Raw genomic sequence first — 22,237 nt, 5'->3', positions numbered from 1 at the left:
TTTTTTTTTTTTTTGCATTCTTGGGGAAAACCTTGCTTAGGAGCATCTATCAATGAGATTTTGTGAGGATCCCACCAAAGTTCTACCTGAGTTTGTAGTTCAGGCACCACCAGGGGCCCAATTAAAATAGGAGGTACACATATGTCCTCACATTATATAGAGGTTTCCAAAGTTACAAGAGTTCTTCAGAAGCCATCTAATCCAGTTCTCTTTAGGCAGGCCTGTACCTAAATTCCCAACAGATAAATGTGGTTTCTCTTTTCAAAGATCACTAGGTGTGAGAACCCTTGGTCATCATTCCAACATTCTAGAACTATTGTGCCAGTCAGGATATCTTTACTGATGTGAGCCCTAATTTTTCCCTGCTACAATTTGAGTTCATTTTCATTGGTTTTGTCCTCATAAATTAAAATTTATAGAGCAGATGCTATATGGGTAATACCAATGCTAGGTGGTAATGAAGAAGAGCTTGTGATCCCACCACTAAGAAAGAAGTTGGCTTGGTTTTGATTTTCAGGGACCCCTCTGTCACAACTACTTATAATACACAGGCATGGCTATAGATGTTGCTTTTTTTTTTTTTTAAACACATTTAATTTCCAAGAAGTGTCTGAGTCAAAGTACTTGGAAACATAGTGAATGTTGCTTTCTATGGCCAACAGTGAATGGCCTATTCTCGATTTACATTTCTCAAATTGTGTGCCAGTCTCCTATCTTTTCTTCTTTTCTTTGGTTTTCTTATTTTTTTCCTTTTTGGATTCCACTTGGCTTGCCTGGTCTGGTTCCGGAGGGTAGGGAAGAGGGGCTTTCAAAGTCTTCTTTTGCAGTTTTAGGTCTAATATTGCATAAGTGGTCTTTATCTCATTCTCCAAGAGTTCCTTCAGGGACTCAATTTGTGTGTGGATGGCTTTGCGGATGATATTTTCCAATGCCTAGAGAGAAACAGGACATGGTGGGTTTAGAGGGTTCCAAAGGGAGCCAGGGAAGTACAGATGGGTTAACAGACAATGAACTAGAAGTCTCATTTTTGTCCTTTCCTTCCTCTGTGACTTTAGACGTGGTTCCTCTAGCAGTGTAATTTATTGACTATTGGACAAAGGTCAATATGATTGAACCAGGAGTCAATGAACTCAAGTTCTAGCACAAGCTTTGTCCTTTCCTTCCCTTGTGACTTTACATGTGGTTTCTCCAGTAGGATAATCTATTAGTTGTCCTCTGGAAAAAACTTTTACATTGAGTATGATTTTGTCTTAGCCCACGTGGTCAAATCCTATAATCCAAAGGCTAGGAAGAGCTATTGTAGTCTAATGTTTTTGAACCTTTCTAATCTCATATCAGAGCCATTCCTCCCAAGCTGTCAAACGAAGAATTGGCTTAGATGAGCTCCCTTCTAGCTCTGTATCTGATACTCTGATCCTGTAAACCCTGAAATGCACCCCTGATGACAATAACAATGAAAACGAAGCAATTAGAGAGTAGGGGAGACCCATTAAGAAGAAATGGGGCATGAGGAATGGGAGAAGAGGAACCAAAAGATTCATTATTTGGGGGAGAGAAGAAGAGGTAGGAAGGGAAAGAGGGAGGAAGGGAGAGGAAAGAAGAACTAGAGAAAAGAGAAGGAAATAGAGTCTATATCAGAGGCAGGATTTGAACACAGGTCTTCCTAATTCCAAGGCCAGTTCCCTAGCTACCTCTCGATCATATCCCTTGGCAATATAGTATCTTACCTCTCGGTCTAAGACTTCCATTTCTTTCAGAGTGACTCCCTCAAAGATCTTCTGCATTGTATGCTCCCTTTCCAAGTGTAGGGTCTCCCTCAAAAGCAACATATTGGTCCGTTTCTGTACCTCAGCAGCTGTGAGTTCAGCCACCTTCTGCTGATACTTCCAGACTTCTTTGTCGACGCCCTCAGACAATGGAAGGGGCAGTGGTGGAGGGCAGAGGTCTACGGATTCCTTGGTCTGGTACACATCCTGGTCTCTACAGAGGACATACTGGTAGAGTTTTAAATGCCGGATGAAAGTATTGTGAAAATAGTCACAGACGGCCGTCAGATTGGAAGGATTAAACTTTGTTTCATATTCTTTGAGCTTGTTCCCAAGTATCTTTAGGGCCTTAGTAATGGAGCAATCTAGGAACATAAAGAGACAAAAGAAAGGATGAGCTTTCTGAAGAGATCCAAAGAGCGACCAGATCAACCATCTTATCTCCCACTAGGCAAGGGAAAATATTCAATGTTGAAGACCACAGGGTATATGTATAGACAATGTTGGGGTTTAGCCAATGGAGAGAAGACCTTGAGATGGCTAGTCATTAGCTCATTATGAGTGCGTTTGCTTTCCCCTCTCTCTTTTCTCTTTCATTGTGTAAGTGTCCAGACTGGGGTTGACACTGGGGCTGTGAGCATAAAGGGCTGTGTGTGTGTGTAAAATGTTTCCCCTACTGTGCTTAATACACATCTGGTCACACAGTTGGCTCCCCAAAAAGATTGCTGAAGTGAATTATATGTCTTTCTTGGTAATCCAGCTTCTGTGTCAGAGAAACAGAATGATGCTGAAAAATGTCATGAGGCAGTCTCCTATTTCAGCCCTTTGTATATGAGAATGTGATCCCCCCAAAAACATGCTCCCAACCCTTCTCCCTGTGGGGAGAAGTTCTGATTGTTTTTTTCTCTCCAAGATTTTTTCCCAAAAATCTTCCAACTTTGCCCCAGACTCTACAGTTGAATCATTTAATCTCTCTGAACCCCAACAGTTCATATTATGTGGGGTAATATGAACAATGTCAAGTTCCATAGGCCCCTCTAGGAAGGTGCTGCTGCACCAATTGGCTCCTGGTGATGGGAAGGTTTTAAAGAATCCTCCCCCTCATTTTTGCCTGTGGGATACTCTTTCCAGTTGTCTTGGTTCCATGAGGCAATATTTACCTTTAATCTTCTCCCAGAGTAAAAAGAGGGTGGGGAAGTTACTGTCTTAGAAAAAATATTCATCCAAGGAGGTACAACATTGAAAATGCTTCTGTCCTTAGGATTTGGCAGGAATAGTTCCTCACTTTGCCAACAGTTTAAGCTATGGTTTGGACAGAGTTTGGCCTCCTGGGAGATTCCACCCCTCTCCTTCCTGGCACCAGCGAGATAGCTCTCACCTTGTTCATTTTAAGAACAGATGTTTTTTTCCCTCTTTCCTGTACTAAAAGGCAGGTGGGCATTAGCCACATCCACCAAAGTATATCAGGTAGTGTGATAAAGTGGAACTTGAATGCAGATTCCATAAAGTGTGTGACCTAATCTTCAATTTTCTCACCTAAAAAATGGGAACAACAATACATATTTTACCTGTCTCATAGTGTTACTGAGAAAATTAATATTAAAAGGAAAACTAGTATTAGTGCAAATGCCATACTCCCAAGGATAATCAGCATCAAGTGAAAAAAATAGGAAAAAAAAGAAAGTATTTCTAATGGCTAGACAAACCATTCAATCATCAGTATGTCAGTGATGGAGATGGGCTTAGTAGTAGGGGATGATTGTGAGGGTGATCTGCTGGAGAAATCAAGAGTGTATAGCTAAGGATACACATATTGGAATTGGTGAGAAGGGCCATCTCTTCTTCAGAGACGGTAAAAGAGGAGAGAATGGGAGGAAATGTTAAGGGATTTTTAGATATAGAGAATAAGAAAAGGAGAGAGAAGGCCGTTGAATGGCCTCTCTTCTCTCAATAAAGTAGAAAGTGATATCCTCAGCTATGAGGCTTGGGATGGGGGTAGTGCGGGTCATTTGGGGTAAGAAGGTTTGGAATAGTCACTGTGGGGAGCATGATAGGAAGGAAGTGAATATTAATAAATGTATTGCTTTACTGCAGTGACAGCCTGGTTGAGTTTAGGTAACATAAATTTATAGTGGACCCAGTAAACATTATTGTATTCTTTCCCAAGCGCCATTCAGTAAGCAGCCCAAGAGTAGTAGCAGTAGAGGAAATGGATTGTTGTTGGTGTTCAATCTTGTCCAACTCTTTGTGACCCCTTTGGGGTTTTCTTGGCCGAGATACTAGAGTGGTTTGCCATTTCCTTCTCTAGTTAATTTTACAGATGAGGACACTGAGGCAAATAGAGTTAAGTGACTTATTCAAGGTCACACAACTACTAAGTGTATGAAGTTAGATTTGAATGCAGGTCTTCCGGTCTCCAGACCTATCCACTGCACCACCTAACTGACTTAGAGAAGATGGACAGAGAGGAGTAATCTAGGGTTAGGCTTTGGAAAAGTGTTAGCAGTGATTGAATAGAAGAGTGGAGAAAAGTATGTAGAAGATAGAGTTGAGGAGGGGAAAGGGAAAAAGTAAGACAGTATAATGGTCTTAGAGGGTTCTAAGAGGTGGAAGGATTAGAGGCCACTTCTAATGATTTACCCAAGGTCACTTAGGCAGTGGATAAACTGGGATTTAACTCTAAATCCCCTGCTTCCAAATCCAATGTCCTTCAATTATACAGGTGGCTAGGTGGTACAGTGGATAGAGTGCTGGTCCTAGAGTCCAGAAGACCAGAGTACAAATCCAATCTCAGACTCTTATTGGCTGTATGACTGGGCAAGTCACCTTAACCTCTGTCTGCCCCAGTTTTCTCAATAGTAAAATGAGGCTAATAGCAGTATGATCCCTGCCCCACCCCCGCTAGGTTGCTGTGAGAATCAAAGGAGATCTAATATTTGTAAAGCAATTAGCCCAGTGCCTGGCACATAGTAGGCCCTTAATAAATGCTTGTTTCCTTAATCCCTTCTTTCCTGTACCAACCTGGAAGCACATGTATTAGTAGAGGAGAGAGAGGAAGGTGATTCAGCCAGATTATCAAAACTGTGCTCTAGACCAATGCAGAGTAACTCTCTACAAGATGTGAATGCACGCCTTTGTCATTTGCTGAAGAAAGCACCCTAGCTTGTCTGGCCTTCCCAAAGGCTCTGTATTCAGAAATATAATTGTAGGGGAACCTGGTGTGGTTGTGTAGATGTGGGTGTCTGCTCCCAGCCCACTGTAATTCTGAATCCTACCAGCTTCCCTGGCTTCCTCGGGGTCCCAACTAAAATCCCACCACCCTTCTGAAGTCCAGTGCCTTCCCTCTTTTCATTATTTCCTATTTATCCTGTGTATATACCTTGCTTTGTATATCTCTGCCTGCATCTTATCTTTCCCATTAGATTGTAAGCTCCTTGGGGGCAGGGACTGTCTTTTGCCTCTTTTGTATCCCTAGGTCTTAGCACTGTGCCTGGTACATGGTAGGTGCTTAATGTTTATTGATTGACTGATTGATAGGCTGAAGGTTTGGTCAGCCATCACAGGAGGGAATTGTTGATCATGTGCCTTTAACCTGTAGTCCTTTTATCATTCCTAGTGTTCTCTTGGTTTTGCTTCTCTCTTGACACATGATTAAGTTATAGCCCAGATAGTTGTCTGAGGTCACATACTGAGTCATTGCTCTATAGCCTCACTGAGTCTTCCGTTTTCCTTTACTGGCCCCAGCTTCTTTTGGGGGAGGGCTGATTTTAATTTACAGAAAGAGACAATCTAAGGCTTAATGGGAAGTTTCTTGGCCCTTGGAGAGCACTTCTTAAACCATATGTTGAGAGGTGCAGGGCAGGTGACTCAGAAACCCATGGATTAAATCTCCGGGAGAAGCCCGGGCTGCTTGCTTCAGACAGATCTGTGCCTGCAGGTTCAACTTCAATATCAGGGAGTTGCCTTGATTTGCATTGGCTGCTGGGAACTTCCTGAAGACAACCCCCTCCCCCCACAACTCCCTGAAGGCCAGCACCTGCACAGAACACTGGAGGCATGGGGACTGGGTGGGGTGGGAGAGGAGGAGGAGGAGGAGAGGACTGGAAAGGCAGCATTATAGGACTTCAAAATCCAGGGCGAAAAGATATTTGATTTTAAGAATCGCTAAACTTACCTCCTCCTGTCACCACCCATCCCATGCCAAAGCCATACAAATAGAGTTCAGGATTTTGTAAGATGGATTGTACCCTCCATAATTTTTTGGGAGTCTGACTAGAAAACCATTGGAAAGAGGCCTCCCCCTCTCCTGGGGGGCGAGGGAATACCAGGTGCCACTAATGCCCCCTGAAAAACCAGTTCGGCTGCAGTCACTTCAACTCTAACCAGAAGAAAGTCAAAGCACAGTTGGGAGCTGCATGATTTTCCATTCAGGAGGTCTTTATCAGGACCCACTTTATAAAAAAAAAAAAATTGGAGTAGCTAAAGATTGTGTTGCACAGTCTAACTTTTAGGGTCCTTTTTAGGGGTCTCCTCCCATTTTTCCCATATTCAGTGTCCTGGTGATCTTTACCCAGCACCAAAACCTAATCGTGGGGTAAATTCCAAGAAACTCATTCATACTGAAGTGTAAAAAATGGCTAAATCTTAAATGTATTTGAGGGAAGAAGGAGGGAAAGCATTTTGCTGGGAGGCAGAACCCCAGTTATAGAATATCTAACTTTTCTATCTCCTGGCTATCTGAGAGTCAAAGCTTAGTTATATGACCTGAGCTCCACTCTATCTCCTGACTCCAAGGAGAATGTACTTAAAGCTGGAAGGAACCTGGGAAGTCCTCTAGTCCAATTCTATTTTACAGATAAGGATACCGAGGACCATAGAGGCTAAGTGACTTGCTGAAGGTCACACAGGAAATATATGGCAGACTTGGGATTTGAATCCAGGTCCTCTGACTGCAAATCAGCAATCCCTATACCATGCTGCTCTCCTCCTCTTCCCTAAAACCAATATTTTGCATTCATATTTCAGCACTGGGGTATAGTGGAGAGGGTACTAAATTTAGAGTCAGAGGGTCTGGGGTTTAAACCTCAACTCTGCCACTTGGTAGCTATATGACCTTAGGCAAGTGACTTTACCTCAACGGGCCTCAGTTTCCTCATATGTAAAATGAGGGGTGTAGAAGAGAAATATCTGGAGTCTTTTCTAGCCTTCCCTATGATCTATGCTTGTGTGATCTAGAATCTCCAGCAAGGACTCATCTTCTGAAACCCCACCTGAATCTCCAAGGACCTTAGGGACTTTGTCTATGAGAGGCTGAATGACCTAATGGATTTAGAGTCAGGAAGACCTGTGTTTGAATTCTGCCTCTGACCTGTACAAGCCATGTGACCATGGGAAAGTGACTTAACCTATCGCAACAGCTCTCTGGCTGATCTCCCTCCCCCAAGTCCTTACTCCAATCCATCTTCTCAATTGTGAAACGGATCTTCCTAAAATTAAGGTCTGACCACATCATCTTCCCTGCCCCTGCATTCAGTAAACTCCAGGGCCTTCTTAATCTCCAAGATCAAATAAAATCCTCTGGTTGGCTTTCAAGCCCATCCTAACTTGTCTACTTCCCTTTCTAGTTTTCTTGCCCCTCACTCCCTTTCACATACTCTGTGATTCAGTGACATTGACTTCCTTGCTGGTCTTTATACATGACACTGTCCAACTCTGGGCGTTTTCACTGGCTATCCCTGTGCTGGGAACTACTTCCCTCCTCCTCTCTGCCTCCCTCCTGTTTTCTCTGTCTTCCTTTATGTCTCAGCCAAATTCCCAACTTCTACCAGAGACTTTCCCAGTCCTCCTTAATCTTAGAATCTTCCTTCTGCTGAGTATTTCCAGTTTATCCTGTCTATATCTTTTCTGTACATAGTTGTTTGCATGTTGTCTCCCCCATTAGACTTACAGCTCTTTGAGGGCAGGAGCTGGTTTTTTGCCTTTCTTTGTCTCCCCAATGCTTAACATGAATAAATGCTAGTTGACTGACTTAACTCCTCTGAGCCTCAGTTTCTTCATCAGAAAAAAAGAGAATATATATATTATCAGTCTCACTGGCTCAAATGAGATAATTTACATATAAAATGCTTTGAAAATCTTAAATCATTAAATAATTGTATGCTAAGTTATTATTATATATAATATACATGATAATCCACAATATAGAATAATATATAAATATTGGGTGCTAAATTATTATAAAGTATGAGTCATCAGAATAGATTTCAGGGTCAAAGTTGGGGTGTGTAAAGAGTTGTTTCCATCAGCTTCATCTGTACAGGAAAGTTAGGAGAGGAGAGGTCAAAGTTTGAAGTGAAATGAAACCTAAATTTAGCCCTACTAATTAGCTAGAAATTTCAAAGCAGCTCTGAGACAAAGGGGAAAAGGCTAGTTGGGGGTGGGGGAGGTGAACAAGGGTTAGCCTGATTTCTACTCTTATTGAGATGAATGAGAAAGACGAAGTCTTGATTAATTGACCCTATCATCTTAGAGCTGAGGAAACTGACTTGTCTAAGGTCACATAGATAGTAGGTACTTAACTCTGCCTCAGTTTCCTCATCTGTAAAATGAGCTGGAGAAGGAAATGGCAACCACTCTAGTATATCTGCCAAGAAAACCCCAAATGGGGTCACAAAGAGTTGGAAACAACTAAACAACAATGGCAACAAACAAAAATGAAGAAGGCTTCGAATCCAGGTTTTTGACTCTAGATTCTAGGTTCTTTCCACTATACCACAGCACTGCCTGTCACTCAGATTGAGGTCAAAGCTGTTGCAACTCAGCTGATATTTCAGGGTAATCAGAGCCTTCATAATTATAAAATGACCAGGCATCCTCATCTGTTGGGGGAATCCTGCTTTTTGATGGATTCCAGAAACATCCCAGGCAGGTTAAAGTTTTGTTCCAAACCCTTCTGGAAACAAACTGTAAGGTGCTGGATTTGCTTTGTGGCTAGTAGGATCTGAGATCAAGCTGGTGATGAGGTTAGTTTACAGAACAAGGAAAAAGTCCCCCTTCAGTCCTACAGGTTCCAAACTACTCTGAGGAATAATCAGGGAGAAGGGAATCCCTTTGAATAGCATTCATGTCACCCCTACTGCTTTATTTCTGGGGTCTTAGGCTGGGAGATGGGGGTAAGGGGCAAAAAGATGCTCCTCTTATATTTTCTCACCCATTGTATACAGTCCTTTGCCTCACATTGGATACATAGACATAGCCTATGGGTAGGGATGAAACTTGCTCTGTGTCAGAGTGCAGGAGCAGTTTAGGGACAGAAGAACTATGTCAGATATAATATACTTATTTCTGAATTTAGGATATCCCTCTGCAGGAGGATGCTAGAACTGGGTCTATATCCTCCCCCCCCATTTCTCCCCGTTTTAAGACCTGTAAAAAGCTCCTGGCTTCTACCTTTTGCTTCCATCTGCACCCCCATCCACTGTTCTGTCCCAAATATCACCCCTTTGGTGCCCCTACTCCCCAATTCTACACCAACTATCACTCCAATGACTCCTGCTTATTGCTTCCTTCCATTGAAGTATGTCTCCTTCTTGATCTTATTTAGGAAATCTCACTCCTTACACTCTCCCTATGACTGAAACTGCAGGGTTAGCTGCAGGAAGGGAGGGTAGAAGGTCCAGTTCTGAGCAGCCCTAGGGAGTCTTCACCACCCACCCATGCTCAGTCTCCCTGGAGGAAGTGGGGATGACCCAGCAACATTAGGCCTGGCTTGATCCTCTCCAAAGGAAAAGGACACGTGTTGAGCCTTCAAGAATTTTAACCCTTCACTAGCTATTCTGAGAATCTGCAGTAGTAACAAGTCATTTTGATATATCATAGTCCATTTTCATCCAAAGATCAAAAAGGGCTTGGGAAACCAGTGCCATTCAATAATGGCCACAAAGATGCTGCTGCCTCACTCCCAGGTTTAAGGTCCTTTTACAATGAGCCAAGAGTAAGTGACCTTAATCGTTGCTGGACCTTAGGCTGACAAAAAACAATTTGACCTGTTGCAGAAAGGGGGGGGGGGGAGTGTCCTAAAACCATCCTCTCTTCCCATGATTTTTCTGAGTGGACATAATCCCAGGAAAATTCATTCCTTGGATCCCACCCCTAATCCCTTTATTCAATTCATTGTGATAGATAGATAGGTAGACAGAGCATTTATTAGGCTCTTACTGTGTGCTAGGCTCTGCGAATACAAAAACAAGCAAGTAAGACCATTCTTTTCCTCAAGGATCTCACATTCTAATGAGGCAAAACAAATGTAAAGGGGAGCTAGGAAAAAATGGCCGACAACTGGGGCATGATATGGAGATAACTAGAAGTGGTTTGGAGGGGTGGTTCTGGGCAAAATAAGGACTGAAGCCCACCTATAACAGCCTAGTACTCCAGGGTTGAAGACCGGGGTGTGTGTGTGTGTGTGTGTGTGTGTGTGTGTGTGTGTGTGTGAGAGAGAGAGAGAGAGTGGAGGAGAGATAGGGATGATGAGTCAGGGCAGCTTGGTATGTATAGATGGCTAGAAAGAGATGTGAGTGCCAGGGGTGGGAGGAAGGTGGGTGGATTCCATTCAACTTGTCTGGAGGATGGAGAAGGGGATTCTAGAACCATGGATCAGAACATGGTGGGATGGCCTTTCTTTCCAAATTGGTTTGTTCATTCAGCTAAGAGTTTAAGAAGTCCAAGTTTTTGAGGAAGGATATATCTAAGATAATTGGTTCCTATGGTAGAAAAGGAATTTGTCTTTCTTATCTATATATCACTCATTTTTGATATTACCCTCATTTGAACCTCCAGATTTGTGTTCCCAGTTTTCTTAAAATGTTTTTGTCGTTGTTATATATGGCTCTCTGGGGAGGGATGAGGGAAAGAAGTTTAGGTGATGTTAAAACAGAAGATCAATAAAAATCTATTTTAAAAATTTCTTTGATGTCTTATTCCCTTACTAAACTGCTCTCTGTTGACACTGTCTAATCTGACAGCTTTATCAATCCCAATGTAACCAGTTCAGCAATTCAACTCAATGCCCAGGTTCAATGCATTATGCCTGATGCTAGGGATGATATAAAGTTTAGCTAAGATTCTTGCTTATTTGGGTTTAAAGTTCAGTAAATGGAGTGAGCCATGTACACTATGATATGATTACAACCATAATCCAAGTCAGAATATGATAAGGGATAAAGGAGGGGTCTTGCATAGAAGGATGAGAGATAAGGAGGGATAGATCAGGGGTAAGCTTTAAGGAGAGTCACAGAATTTGAGAGTTGGAAGGGACCTGAATAATCATATAGTCTAACTCATACATGAAAGGAAGCCCCATATAGCATACAAGTGTTTGGGAGGAAGAACTCACCACCTCCCAAAACAGCCCATTCCACTTTGGGATAGCTCTGATTGTTAGGAAGCTCTCACCAATACAGAGCCTGAATTTGTCTCTTTGCCACTTCTGCCCCCTGCTCCTGGTCTTCCAGGGGCCAAATGGAACAAAGACTAGCCCCTCCTTAACATGACAGACCTTTAAGAACTTGAAGATAGTTATTTTTTCTCCCCCCAGCCCCTACCCCTGAATCTTCTCCAGGTTAAATGTGACAAGTTCCTTAAATTAATCTTCATATGACATGGACTCTGGGCATGGTTGCCTTCCTCTGGATACTAGCCAGCTATAATAATAAATAATAATAATAATAATAATGATGATGATGATAGCTTATACATAAATATATATAAATATGTATACATATATAATTTATACATAGCCCTTTGCAAATTACTTCAGAGCTAAACTCACTTGATTTGTACAATTGCTCCGTGACATAGGTACTATTGTTATCCTGATATTTCAAATGAGGAAATGGTAACTGAAAGAACATGAATTATTAGCCTAATATCACACAGTCAGCATCTGAAGCAGCATTCGAACCCAGGTGCTCCTGAGCCCAGCTCCAACTTTTTATGGCACTCTGCTGTCAGTGATACAGTTTAGGAATTCTAAAACTTGTAGCACCCAGGATTGAACACCTCCCAGATGAGGTCTGAGGAAGACAGAGTCCAAAGAGATTGTCACCTGCCTCTTTCTGGAAGCTCTGTCTCTCTGTCTCTGTCTCTCTCTGTCTCTCTCTGTCTCTCTGTCTCTCTGTCTGTCTGTCTGTCTCTCTGTCTGTCTGTCTGTCTGTCTGTCTCTCTCTCTCTCTGTCTCTGTCTCTCTCTCTCTCTCTCTCTGTCTGTCTCTCTGTCTCTCTCTCTCTCTCTTTTCTTGCTTTTTGGAGGGGGAAAGGTAGGGCAATTGGGTTTAAGTGACTTGCCCAAGGTCACACGGCTAGTTGGGTTTTTGTGTGTGTTAAGTGTCTGAGGCTGATTTGAACTCAAGTCCTCCTAAACTCCAGGGCCCGTGCTCTATTCACTGCGCCACCTAGCCGACCCCTCTGTCTCTCTTAATTGTCTCCCAGGATAGCATTTGATTTTGCTGTCACTTCTTACTGCTAAATTATATTGAACTTGCAGTCCACTAAAACCTGATCTTTTTCAGAACTGCTGTCTATCTAACCTCCTCCAACTTATGAGCAGGTGGCACCTCAGAGGGATCACGAAGAGGATTTGAACAAGTGGAGAAGTGGAGAGAATGATTTCAAAGCACAGGGGACTGACAGCCTGTGCATACCTAGGCTACCCCATTATTTACAATACATTTATTTTTATCCAAAGGAATTAATATTACACAGGCCAGTGTGGGACATTCATTCTTTTGTTCATTTGACAAGCATGAATTAATCTTATACTAAGTGCCCAGGATTGTACTAGGCACTATTATAATATAATAATATACTAGGCACAACATAATAAAAGACTAAAGAAAAAAAAACATTTTCTTCCCTCAAGCTGGAATGGAAGAGATAGAAATTATATATATATACACACATGTACACACAAAGATACACAAAATAAATGCAAAGTAAATTTGTGTGTGTGTATGTGTGTGTGAAGGTACTATGAGGATCAGGATGAGTCTCTCTCATGTAAGAGGAAGTTCTTGGTATATTTGAGGTTACCCCTGAAATCACATACCCCAAAATCATCTTGAAAAGATCTCATATAACAAAGTAGAAAAAAGTAATAAGACTAACCTACCCCAGATAAGACTGGCCCTAGACCTTAGTTTGATTGACTAAAAAAACTGGGCCCCTTCCCATGTGGTATCCTGTTTCTACTCAATAGGGGAAAGGGAAAGGAATAAGAATTCTCCTATGTGCCAGGCATTGTGTGAAGCACTTTACAAATATTATCTCATTTTATCTTCTCAACAATCCAGAAAGGCAGGTGCTGCTATTACCCCACTTTACAGTTAAGGAAACTGGGGCAAACAGCTGTTAAGTGACTTGCCCAGGGTCACACATAAGTGTCTGAGTCTTAAAGGTCTTCCTGCCTCCAAAGGTCTTCCTGCCTCCAGGCCCAGTATTCTATCCATTGTGCCATCTAGTTGTATACATTCCATCCTCAAGCACAGGTAAGCGGAGAGGTGTCTGGAAATATCCCTTCATGCTCTATGCTGAGCACATCTTCATAAGGGCTGTTCTGACAGCTGGAACACACAAAGGCTGGATGAAGGCTGGCACACTATGGGCTCAGGAAGAGGTGGTTCAAATTACAACTTTGACATTCACTAATTGTGTGTCCATGGGCAAATCTCTTGGCTTCATTGAGCCTCAGTTTCCTTATATGTAAAATGGGGATAATAATAAGTATAATACCTAGCTGGTAGGGTTGTTGTGAGCCTTAGATGAGAAAATGTATAGAAAGTGCTTTGAGGACCTTAAAATGAAATATAAATATATATCTCTGGGGTAGTGGTGATAGTAAGCTTTGACTGACTTCTTTCCAAGCATTGCAGGAGGTCTGTGCCCATTCTTGGCACTAGCTTTTTCAGAGTATAATCATGGTCATGGTCATGATCAGTATCATCAAAATGTGTTGACTAAGGGCACCATCATGGCAGCTCTGTGCATAGTGCTGGTACAATATTGTCCTGAAGGAGTTCCATAGACTATGTTTTTCAATGCTCAAAGAGTTGGACTGCTTTATACATATTCCTTATCTAATATAAATTAGAAAATTAAAAAACTGGGAATTATTTAAAGTTCCTTCAAAGAAGTATATGTGGAATGGGCAAGCAAGAAAAGGGAAACTTAGGGCAGCTAGATGGCACAGTGAATAGAGCAGAGTCAGGAGGACCTGAGTTCAAATCCAGCCTCTCAGACACTTAACACTTACTAGTTGTGTGACCTTGGGCAAGTCATTTAACCCAATTGCCCTGCCTTCCCCCCTCCAAAAAGCAAAAACAAAAAAAAGGAAAGAAAAGGGAAACTTTGTTGGGTCTACTATCCTCTTGAAGGGGTATCTATCCTGCCATCATGCCCCCAAGATCCTTGGGATTTGTCATCTGCTCTGAGACTTCTTTGTCTTAGTACCCTTTGGTTTCTCTCCTCCTTCATGTTGTCTCTTCAAATCAGAACATAGCTCCCTGAGAAAAGGGGCTATCTCAATTTTCTATTTGTCTCTCCAATGCTTAGTACAGAACTTTCCTCAGAGCTGGTACATACTAAGTGCTTTTCTATTCCATTCCAATGGGCCTGAGTCAGAAGATGTGAATTCAAGTTCAGACTCTGCCACTGATTAGCTGTTTTATTAGTTCTTTGAGATCCAGTTTCCTGAAGTATAAAATGGGCATTATAACAATTATACATTGAGCGTTGGCAAAATTCTAGGACTTTACAAAATGTATGGTTAGTGACCATCTAGAAAAGTAAACCATGATCATAAATATGGCTTCATCAAGAACAGCTCATGTTGAATTGACTTTACTTCTTTTCTTGATAGGATTACTAAATTAGCTGAGCTAGGGGGATTTTATAGATCCAGTTTATCTGCACTTTGGTAAAGCACAGGATAAGTTTTTTGTGCTATCTTTGTGGACAAGATGGAGAGATGCGGGCTAGATGACAGTGTAGGTAGATGGGTTCAGCAATGGTTAAATGACTGAACCCAGAAACTAGACTGTTGTTCATTTAAGGAAATCCAGGAAGCAAGATGAGGGTGGGGAAAATGGTGGATAGTACTGAGTGAATGTCAGCAGGAGGAGGAAAAAAAAGTGATTTTGTTATTGGAGTGTACCCCAGAATAACTGTACAGAATGAGGAAAGAGATGAGGAGTTTAGAAGCCATCATAAATCTGGAATAAAGGTATGATTGGGGACTTCAATTGTCTGGACATTTTTATTTACTAGAGTTTTCTCTCTCTCTGTCTCTTTCTCCTCTCTTTCTCTATCCCTTTGTTCTCCCTAGTGAATGAGGGGAATGATTATAGTTTACTTACTTTTAGCTAAGTTTTTGATAAAATATATCATTCTCTTCTTGAAAAGAGATGCAGAATAGATGATAATATAACTGGATGGATTCATAACTGGCTGACTGGCCAAACTCATAAGAGCAGTAGTTAAATGGTTTATTGCTGACATGGCATGTGCAGTGTCCCAGAGATTTTTAACATCTGTGCTGTTTAACATCTTTACCAGTGACTTGGATAAAGGACCAAATAGCATCCCCATCAAGTTTTCAGATAGCACAAAACTGGGAGGGATAGCTAACACACTGGATGATCGGGATCCAAAAAGATCGTGGTAGGTAAGAGAAGGCTGAATTTAGTGAGATGAAATTCAATAGGGATAAATGTACAGTCTTACATTTGGATACATACAAAAACCCAAGTTCTTAAGTACTAAATGGAGAAGGCATGGTTAGTCAGCAGTTGCTCTAAAAGGGATCTTGGTCAGTCAGTCAGTCAAATATCACTTATTAAGGATCCTATTATGTTCTAGGCACTATGCTAAGTTCTAGGGATATAAAGAAAGTGAAAAAAAAACCAATCCCTACTCTCAAGGAGCTCACAGACTAATGGGGGAGACAATGCAAATAACTCTGTTGTTGTTCAGTCATTTTTCAGCCTGCTGACTCTTTGTAACCCTATCAGGGGTTTTCCTTGGCAAAGATACTGGAGTGGTTTGTCATTTCCTTATTCAGCTCATTTTACAATGAGGAAACTGAGGCAAACAGGGTTAAGTCACTTGTCCAGGATCATACAACTAGTAAGTATCTGAGGTCATATTTGAACTCAGGTTCTTCTGACTCCAGGTTTTCCTCTGTACCACCTAGCTGTCCCAAGCAACTATGTACAAACAAGCTGGAAATACAAGATGGAAATAATCAACAGAGAGAGGGCACTAGCATTGAGGGGTCAAGAGAGTCTTGTAGAAGGTGCGATTTCTAATTGGAACTTGAAAGAAATCAGGGAAGCCAGGAGGAAGAGATGAGGGGGGAGAGAATTCTAGGCATGGTGGATAGCCATTGAAAATGTCCAGAGTCCAGAGATGGAAGGTCTTGTGTGAGGAGCAGCCAAGAAGCCAGTATAGTGTCACTGAATCACAAAATTCATGGGTAGGGCGAGGTCAGGGGAGCAAAGTATAAGAAAGACTGGGAAGATAGGAAGGGGCCAAATAGTGCAGGACTTGGGATGCCAAAGAGAACATTTTAAAATTTATGCTGAAGCTAATAGGGAGTCACTGGAGTTTATTGAATAGTGTGTGTGTGTGTGTGAGAGAGAGAGAGAGAGAAAGAGAGAGAGAGAGAGAGAGAGAGAGAGAGAGAGAGAGAGAGAGAGAGAGAGGGAGAGGGGAGAGAGAGAGAGAGAGAGAGAGAGAGAGAGAGAGAGAGAGAGATCCTTACTTTAGGAAGATCAATTTCAGAGCTGAATAAAGGATGTATTGTAGTAGGGAGAGACTTGAGGCAGGGAGGCCAACCAGTAGGTCCAGGTGGAAGATGATGAGGCTTTGTGCTGGGGTAGTGCGTATAGGAGGGGTAAGAATGAGGAGAGGAGGGATGATTGACACCTGTGTTGTGAGCCTTGGTAACTGAGAGGGGAGTAGTACTCTCAATAGTAACAGTGAAATTAGGAAAGGGGGAAAAGATTTGGGGAAAGATAATGAGTTCAATTTTGGACATGTTGAACTTAAGATGTCTAAAGGACATTCAGTTTGAGATGTCCATTAGGCAGTTGGAGATGCAAGATTGGAGGTCAGCAGAGAGGTTGGGGTAGATGAGCATATTTGAGGACCATCAGCACAGAGATGATAATTTTTTTAAAGCAAGGGTTTCACTTTATTTTATTTTATTTGCTTTTTATGGAGGGCAATTGGGGTTAAGTGGCTTGCCCAAGGTCACACAGCTAGTTTTTGTGTTAAGTGTCTGAGGCTGGATTTGAACTCAGGTCCTCCAGACTCCAGGGCCGGTGTTCTATTCACAGTGCCACCTACCTGCCCCCAGAGATGATAATTAAATCCATGTGAGCTGATGAGATCATGAAAGAGTATAGAGGGAGAAGAGAAGGTCCAGGACAGAACCCTGTGGGGACACTCTCTGTGGAAATAATCTGGACAAAGACCCAGCAAAGGAGATTGAGGAGTGTTCAGACAGGTAGGAGAACTCAATCAGAGTAGAGCAGTGTCATGAAAACCTGGAAAGAAGAAAATATCAAGAAGAAGAAGGTGATCAACAGTGTCAAAGGCTGCATAGAAGTCAAGAAGGATGATTTGGCACTTGAATCATTGGTAACTTTGGAGAGACTAGTAACATTGGGAGGCAAGTATTCGGACCTGGGATACAATAGTCCCATGGTACTCTACTAGACTCCACCTAGAGCATTGAGTTTAGTGTATTAAATTTCTGGAAGCATACAAAAGGAGGATGACCAGGCTAGTGAACATCCTGGAGATTATGCCAGTAAACAATACACTGAAGAATGGGGGATATTTCAATTAGATAAGATTTAGGAATGAATATGGCAGGCATCTTTAAGAATTTGAAAACTGGTCCATATAGAAGGGAGGTATTGACTTTTTTTGCTTGGCTCCAGAATTCAGAACTGGACCCACAGCCCTGCCCTTCCTACTTTCCAGTCTTCTTATACTTTACTCCCCTGGCCTTGCCCTACCTCATGAACCCAGTGACACTGGCCTCTTTGCTGTTCTTCACACAAGACACTCCGTCTCCCAACTCTGGACATTTTCAGTAGCTATCCACCATGCCTGGAAGTTGTGGAGAGCCAAATTTGGGTTTGACAATTAGAATTGTACAAAAATATAACGGGTCACTTTGGGTTTCCTTAGAGTCCCTAAAGTGAAAGCTAGATGACCATTGTTAAAGATATTATAAAGATAATTCCTGAGATAAGACAAGATGACCCCTGGTTTTCCATCTAGCTTTGAGACTGAGATTCTGAGATATATACTTCCCAGAGTTGTAAGACTCGGTCATATATATTAGGCCACGTAAGGGACTTTGTAAATCTAATATGCTATACAATGTTGATCATCAGAGAGAGCTTCAACCTCAGAATCAAGAGAATCTAGTTCTAGTGCTGGTTCCAACTAGTTGGGCAAGTTACATAGCTGCTGTGAGCCTCAACACCTGCATCTAAAAAATGGGCTGCTGTGAAGAAAATACTTTGTATTACAAAGTGCCATATAAATGTAAACTGATATTATTTTGGGGGGAGGTGGGTGGGACAAATATATTCTTTTCTCCCTACTCCCACATGCAACTCCCAGACCCTGCTTTTTGGCCAACATTTGAATAACTCTCTCCAGACTAGGCTTGTTCTGTTACTTCTTTAATATTTTTCCTAGAAACAGTACCAAGAGATAGGATCCCTGATGTTATCATGAGCAGTAATTACAACTAACAGATCCAAGTCAGGAATATACCAGCCCGATGCTTATCTCTTGCATTCAACTTGCTCATCTCCACCTCTGAATTTGCTTTTGCCGTCCTGTACTCTCAGTAGTTCTTACCCACATTTTCTTGGTTTTCAGGAGAACGTCTCAGAGCATGGTAAAGATCTTACTTCTTGAGGTTCCTTTTTCTCCCTATTTCCTGGGGATAAGTGTATATTGGGTAGATAGATGGCACAGTGGATTGAGTGTGAAGCCTGGAGTCAGAAAGATTACTCTTCCTGAGTCCAAATCTGGCCTCAGACACTTACTAGCTGTATGATCCTGGGCAAGTCATTTAACGCTGTTTTCCTCATCTGTAAAATGACTGGAGAAGGAAATGGCAAACCACTCTAATATCTTTGCCAAGAAAACCCCAAATGGGGTCACGAAGAGTCGGACATGGCTGAAATGACTGAATAACAACAGTGACAACAAGTGTATATTAGGTAATCCAGTAGCTTTTCCTGGCAGGGAAAGTATGGGAGAGGCATTCGTGGGCATCTCCAAGGCCTACCCACATAGACATTCTTCTCACTCAGAGAATTGTGCTGCAGAGCTCTCTGGCATCTCAGATTTGACAGTCATGCACTCCAAGTGCTGTTCTTTCTCAGATCCCTCAGACCTAGTTTGCAGGGATGGCCTTTTCCCCAGTTGGAGAGCAGTGGCCACCTATGGCCACTATGAAATTCAGTCTTTCTTAGCAAATCCCAAGTCAGAGCCATAATTTCCAGGGCTTTGGGGGCCTTTACCTCATTGTCCTTGAGAGGCAGCCAGTGAGATATTATAAAATTATCAAATATTATCAAATGGGATAATATTAGCTAAGTACTTATAGTAGGTGCTTAATTATTGCTGATTCCTTTCTCTCACTTTGTCCAGCAGCTAATGCTTTGGATTTGGATCCAGAGGCTCAAATCCTTGCTTTGCCACTAACTATCTTTATGACTTTGGGCAAGTCACATAACTTTTCTAGGACTCAACTCATTTGTTTAAAGGAAAGGGTTGGTTTAAATGACCCCCTAAGGTTTCTAACAGTTCTAAATAGGTAATCCTATGAGGCTGTGCTTGTTTGTGCTCCCCCAGCCCCAAATATTAATGTACCAAGTATCCCAAAAGTCTTAGTGCAGTCCTAAGCTTAAGTAGTTTAAACCTTTAAACTTTAGTAACTTAGCAATTACACCAAGACTTTTGGAATACCCTGTATGTGCACCAATCCAATCCATAAATCCCCATCAGCATCAAGGCAAAAAGGTGGTACTGTGGACCTTGCTGAGCTAACCAAAAGCCGGGGCTACCCTGGGAGCTGGGATCTGGATGGGCATGAGTCTATGCACTGGGACTAACTGTGGGATTTCAGTCGCCTAGGGCAGCCCAGATGGGAAGGGCTGCTTTGTACTTGTGCATATGATCCAGGTGTCTTTGTGAGGTCTAGTCTCTATGGTGACGTCTTGTCATTCCACCCATAAATAGTTCCTGCTTCTCCAGGAAGGATATTTAGGCAGCTTTGGGGTGGGAAGGAGGTCATCCCCTGTGTCATCTCAGTCCACAGAGGCAGCCAACCTCCCTTACTCTGTAGTCATGACTTTATGCGGGGAGTCTCTATCGGAGAGACTCCACAGGGTCTACTCCAGCACCTCTGGAGGAACCCTAGGATTAGCCTGTACTTCTACTAGGGAGCCCTCCTAAATGCAAGGACCAGCCCAAGTTTGAGGAAAGCCCTTGTGGGGGCCAAAGTCTGGACTAGGTCTTTTCTCCCCCACCTAAAGCTCCAAGTCAGACCCTTCTCTCTTTACAAGTTGATATAGGTCCACTTAGCAGATTAAAAGTAGTGGAATGTGGCTTGTGTGACTGGAGCTGAATAGTAGGAGTGCAAAGGACAGATTATGATCATGGCTTTCATAGTGGGTAAAACACGAGGGCCTGGAGTCAGGAATAGCTGAGCTTAAATCCATCTTCTGAGAATTGCTAGCTGTGTGATGGTTAACCTCTGTTTGTCTCAGCTTCTCTTCTATCTCATGGGGATAATAATACTTACCCCCCTCCAGGGTTGTTATGAGAATCAAATGAAATAATAATTATAAAGTGTTTAGCATATGGCAAGCTCTATTTAATATTAGCTATTATTATTATCCAAATTCTGATTTGACCACTTATAATAATAATAATCACAATAGCTATTCAGATTCATCTAGCCTTTCCCCCCCCCCCCCCCCCCCATGGGGACATCCCTTTATTTTCCAATTTTAAAAGGTAGGAATACAAAGGATTACACATTGTGAACAATCAGAGACCTCAAGGATCATTTAGTAGGAGCCTCTCATTTTTGAGAGAAGAACACTGAGGCTAAGGGAAGGAAATGACTAAGTCAGGGTCACACAGTAAGGCAAAGGTAGCCAGCATTGGACCAGACCTCTCAGGAGCCAGGGGTGGGGATGATCAAGGGTTGTAGTTGAGTCTTCTCTTGGCTTTAGGATGGGGCCTGGCTGAGCATTTAAGAGGGTAGGAGGCTGATGATCTTTGGTTTGGGGGCTGTCCAGTCATCTGACTGGGAGTGATATAGGCCCTTGGCCCCTGGATCTGTGTGGGTTCCAAGTAGGCAGGAGCTGACCACTAGAGCAGCCAGAACCCTCTTCAGTTTCTGTACTGAGTCCTGCCTCCAAGGGCTGTAAGCATTGTATGTTGTGAAGCTGGGCTGGCCCAGGGGGCCTTTGGGGAGCCTGGTTCCAGAAAGATGCTCCCAACTGCAAGTGAGAGTCCGACTTCTCAGAGTTTTGTGTTATCTGGGCATAATCTATATCTTTCTGAGTTGGGAGGTGCTGGCTGGAGTTCCTTGGAGAGATCTGGGCCTTTTCCTGCCTGAGTAGATCAAGGGGCATTTCACCTGGGAGATCCAGGGAGGATAGAAGGCTACACCATTTTACCAGTTGGGGGTAGATAGGGTCAAGCTCTGTCTGCATCTTATTTTCACAGGTTATAATCAGATCCTTTACTTCCATTTGGGCTGCTGGAAGGGTGGCAGCTCCTCTGTGGTTGGTGGTGGCAGTGGTGGTGTTGGCAGAGGGTGTCAGGGCCCCTTCTCCAGGAGGGCTACTCCCCTCAATGACGGTAGCTAGGGCCGCCTGCCAGTTCAGGATCAAGGTGCGCTTATGTCAATTACACGTGAAAGTGACCTAGGTTAGGGTTCCATTCCTCACTATTACATCCCTGGAGGAGGGCAGGAGTTGTTTCTTTGTTTTTAGATCTTTACTCTCTTTCGCCAGACCCCAATGCCCTGCCCAATCAAGATGCTTTAAGCAGTAGGGGCTTAATCAATGTTTGATAAAGGAGTGAGCATGTGGGATGGGCAGCCAGCGCTCCCCTAACTGGGACTCTCTAAGCTAATGCTTGAGCGCCTTCGGTGGGGGATATGAGGATGCTTGTTCGGCTACAGGATGGGTTGGATGGCCTCTGCTGTCCTTCCTAGCTCCAGAGGCTTGGAACCCCGAGAATGAATGAATGAATGAAGGGAGGTGCTGGCAGTGATTGACAGAAGCGCCCGAGAACTTCACAGGGTTCTTCTACAGGCGGCGAGAGAGAGAGAGAGAGAGAGAGAGAGAGAGAGAGAGAGAGAGAGAG

The 22,237-nt window shown here is 42.7% G+C and overlaps 1 protein-coding gene across 2 annotated transcripts in view; it reads right to left on the bottom strand.

Moving 5' to 3' along the window:
- Positions 1-167: 167 nt before the first annotated feature.
- The window catches only part of CUNH8orf74 (chromosome unknown C8orf74 homolog), a 45,930-nt gene continuing 23,860 nt past the window's right edge, over positions 168-22,237 (bottom strand). For both annotated transcript variants that reach the window (XM_069075656.1, XM_069075657.1), the window contains 2 exons: positions 1,728-2,131; positions 168-932 (listed from right to left, as the gene is read on the bottom strand). In XM_069075656.1, the coding sequence (XP_068931757.1) occupies positions 711-932; positions 1,728-2,131 (626 nt within the window). In that variant the 3' untranslated portion in view covers positions 168-710. The remainder of the gene's footprint in view (positions 933-1,727; positions 2,132-22,237) is intronic.

The sequence above is a fragment of the Petaurus breviceps genome, unplaced genomic scaffold, assembly GCF_028583685.1.
Source record: "Petaurus breviceps papuanus isolate PSGF00001 unplaced genomic scaffold, PetGlider_PUasm1.0 90919, whole genome shotgun sequence".
Taxonomy (NCBI): domain Eukaryota; kingdom Metazoa; phylum Chordata; class Mammalia; order Diprotodontia; family Petauridae; genus Petaurus; species Petaurus breviceps.
This window is presented reverse-complemented; position numbering and strand designations above follow the sequence as displayed.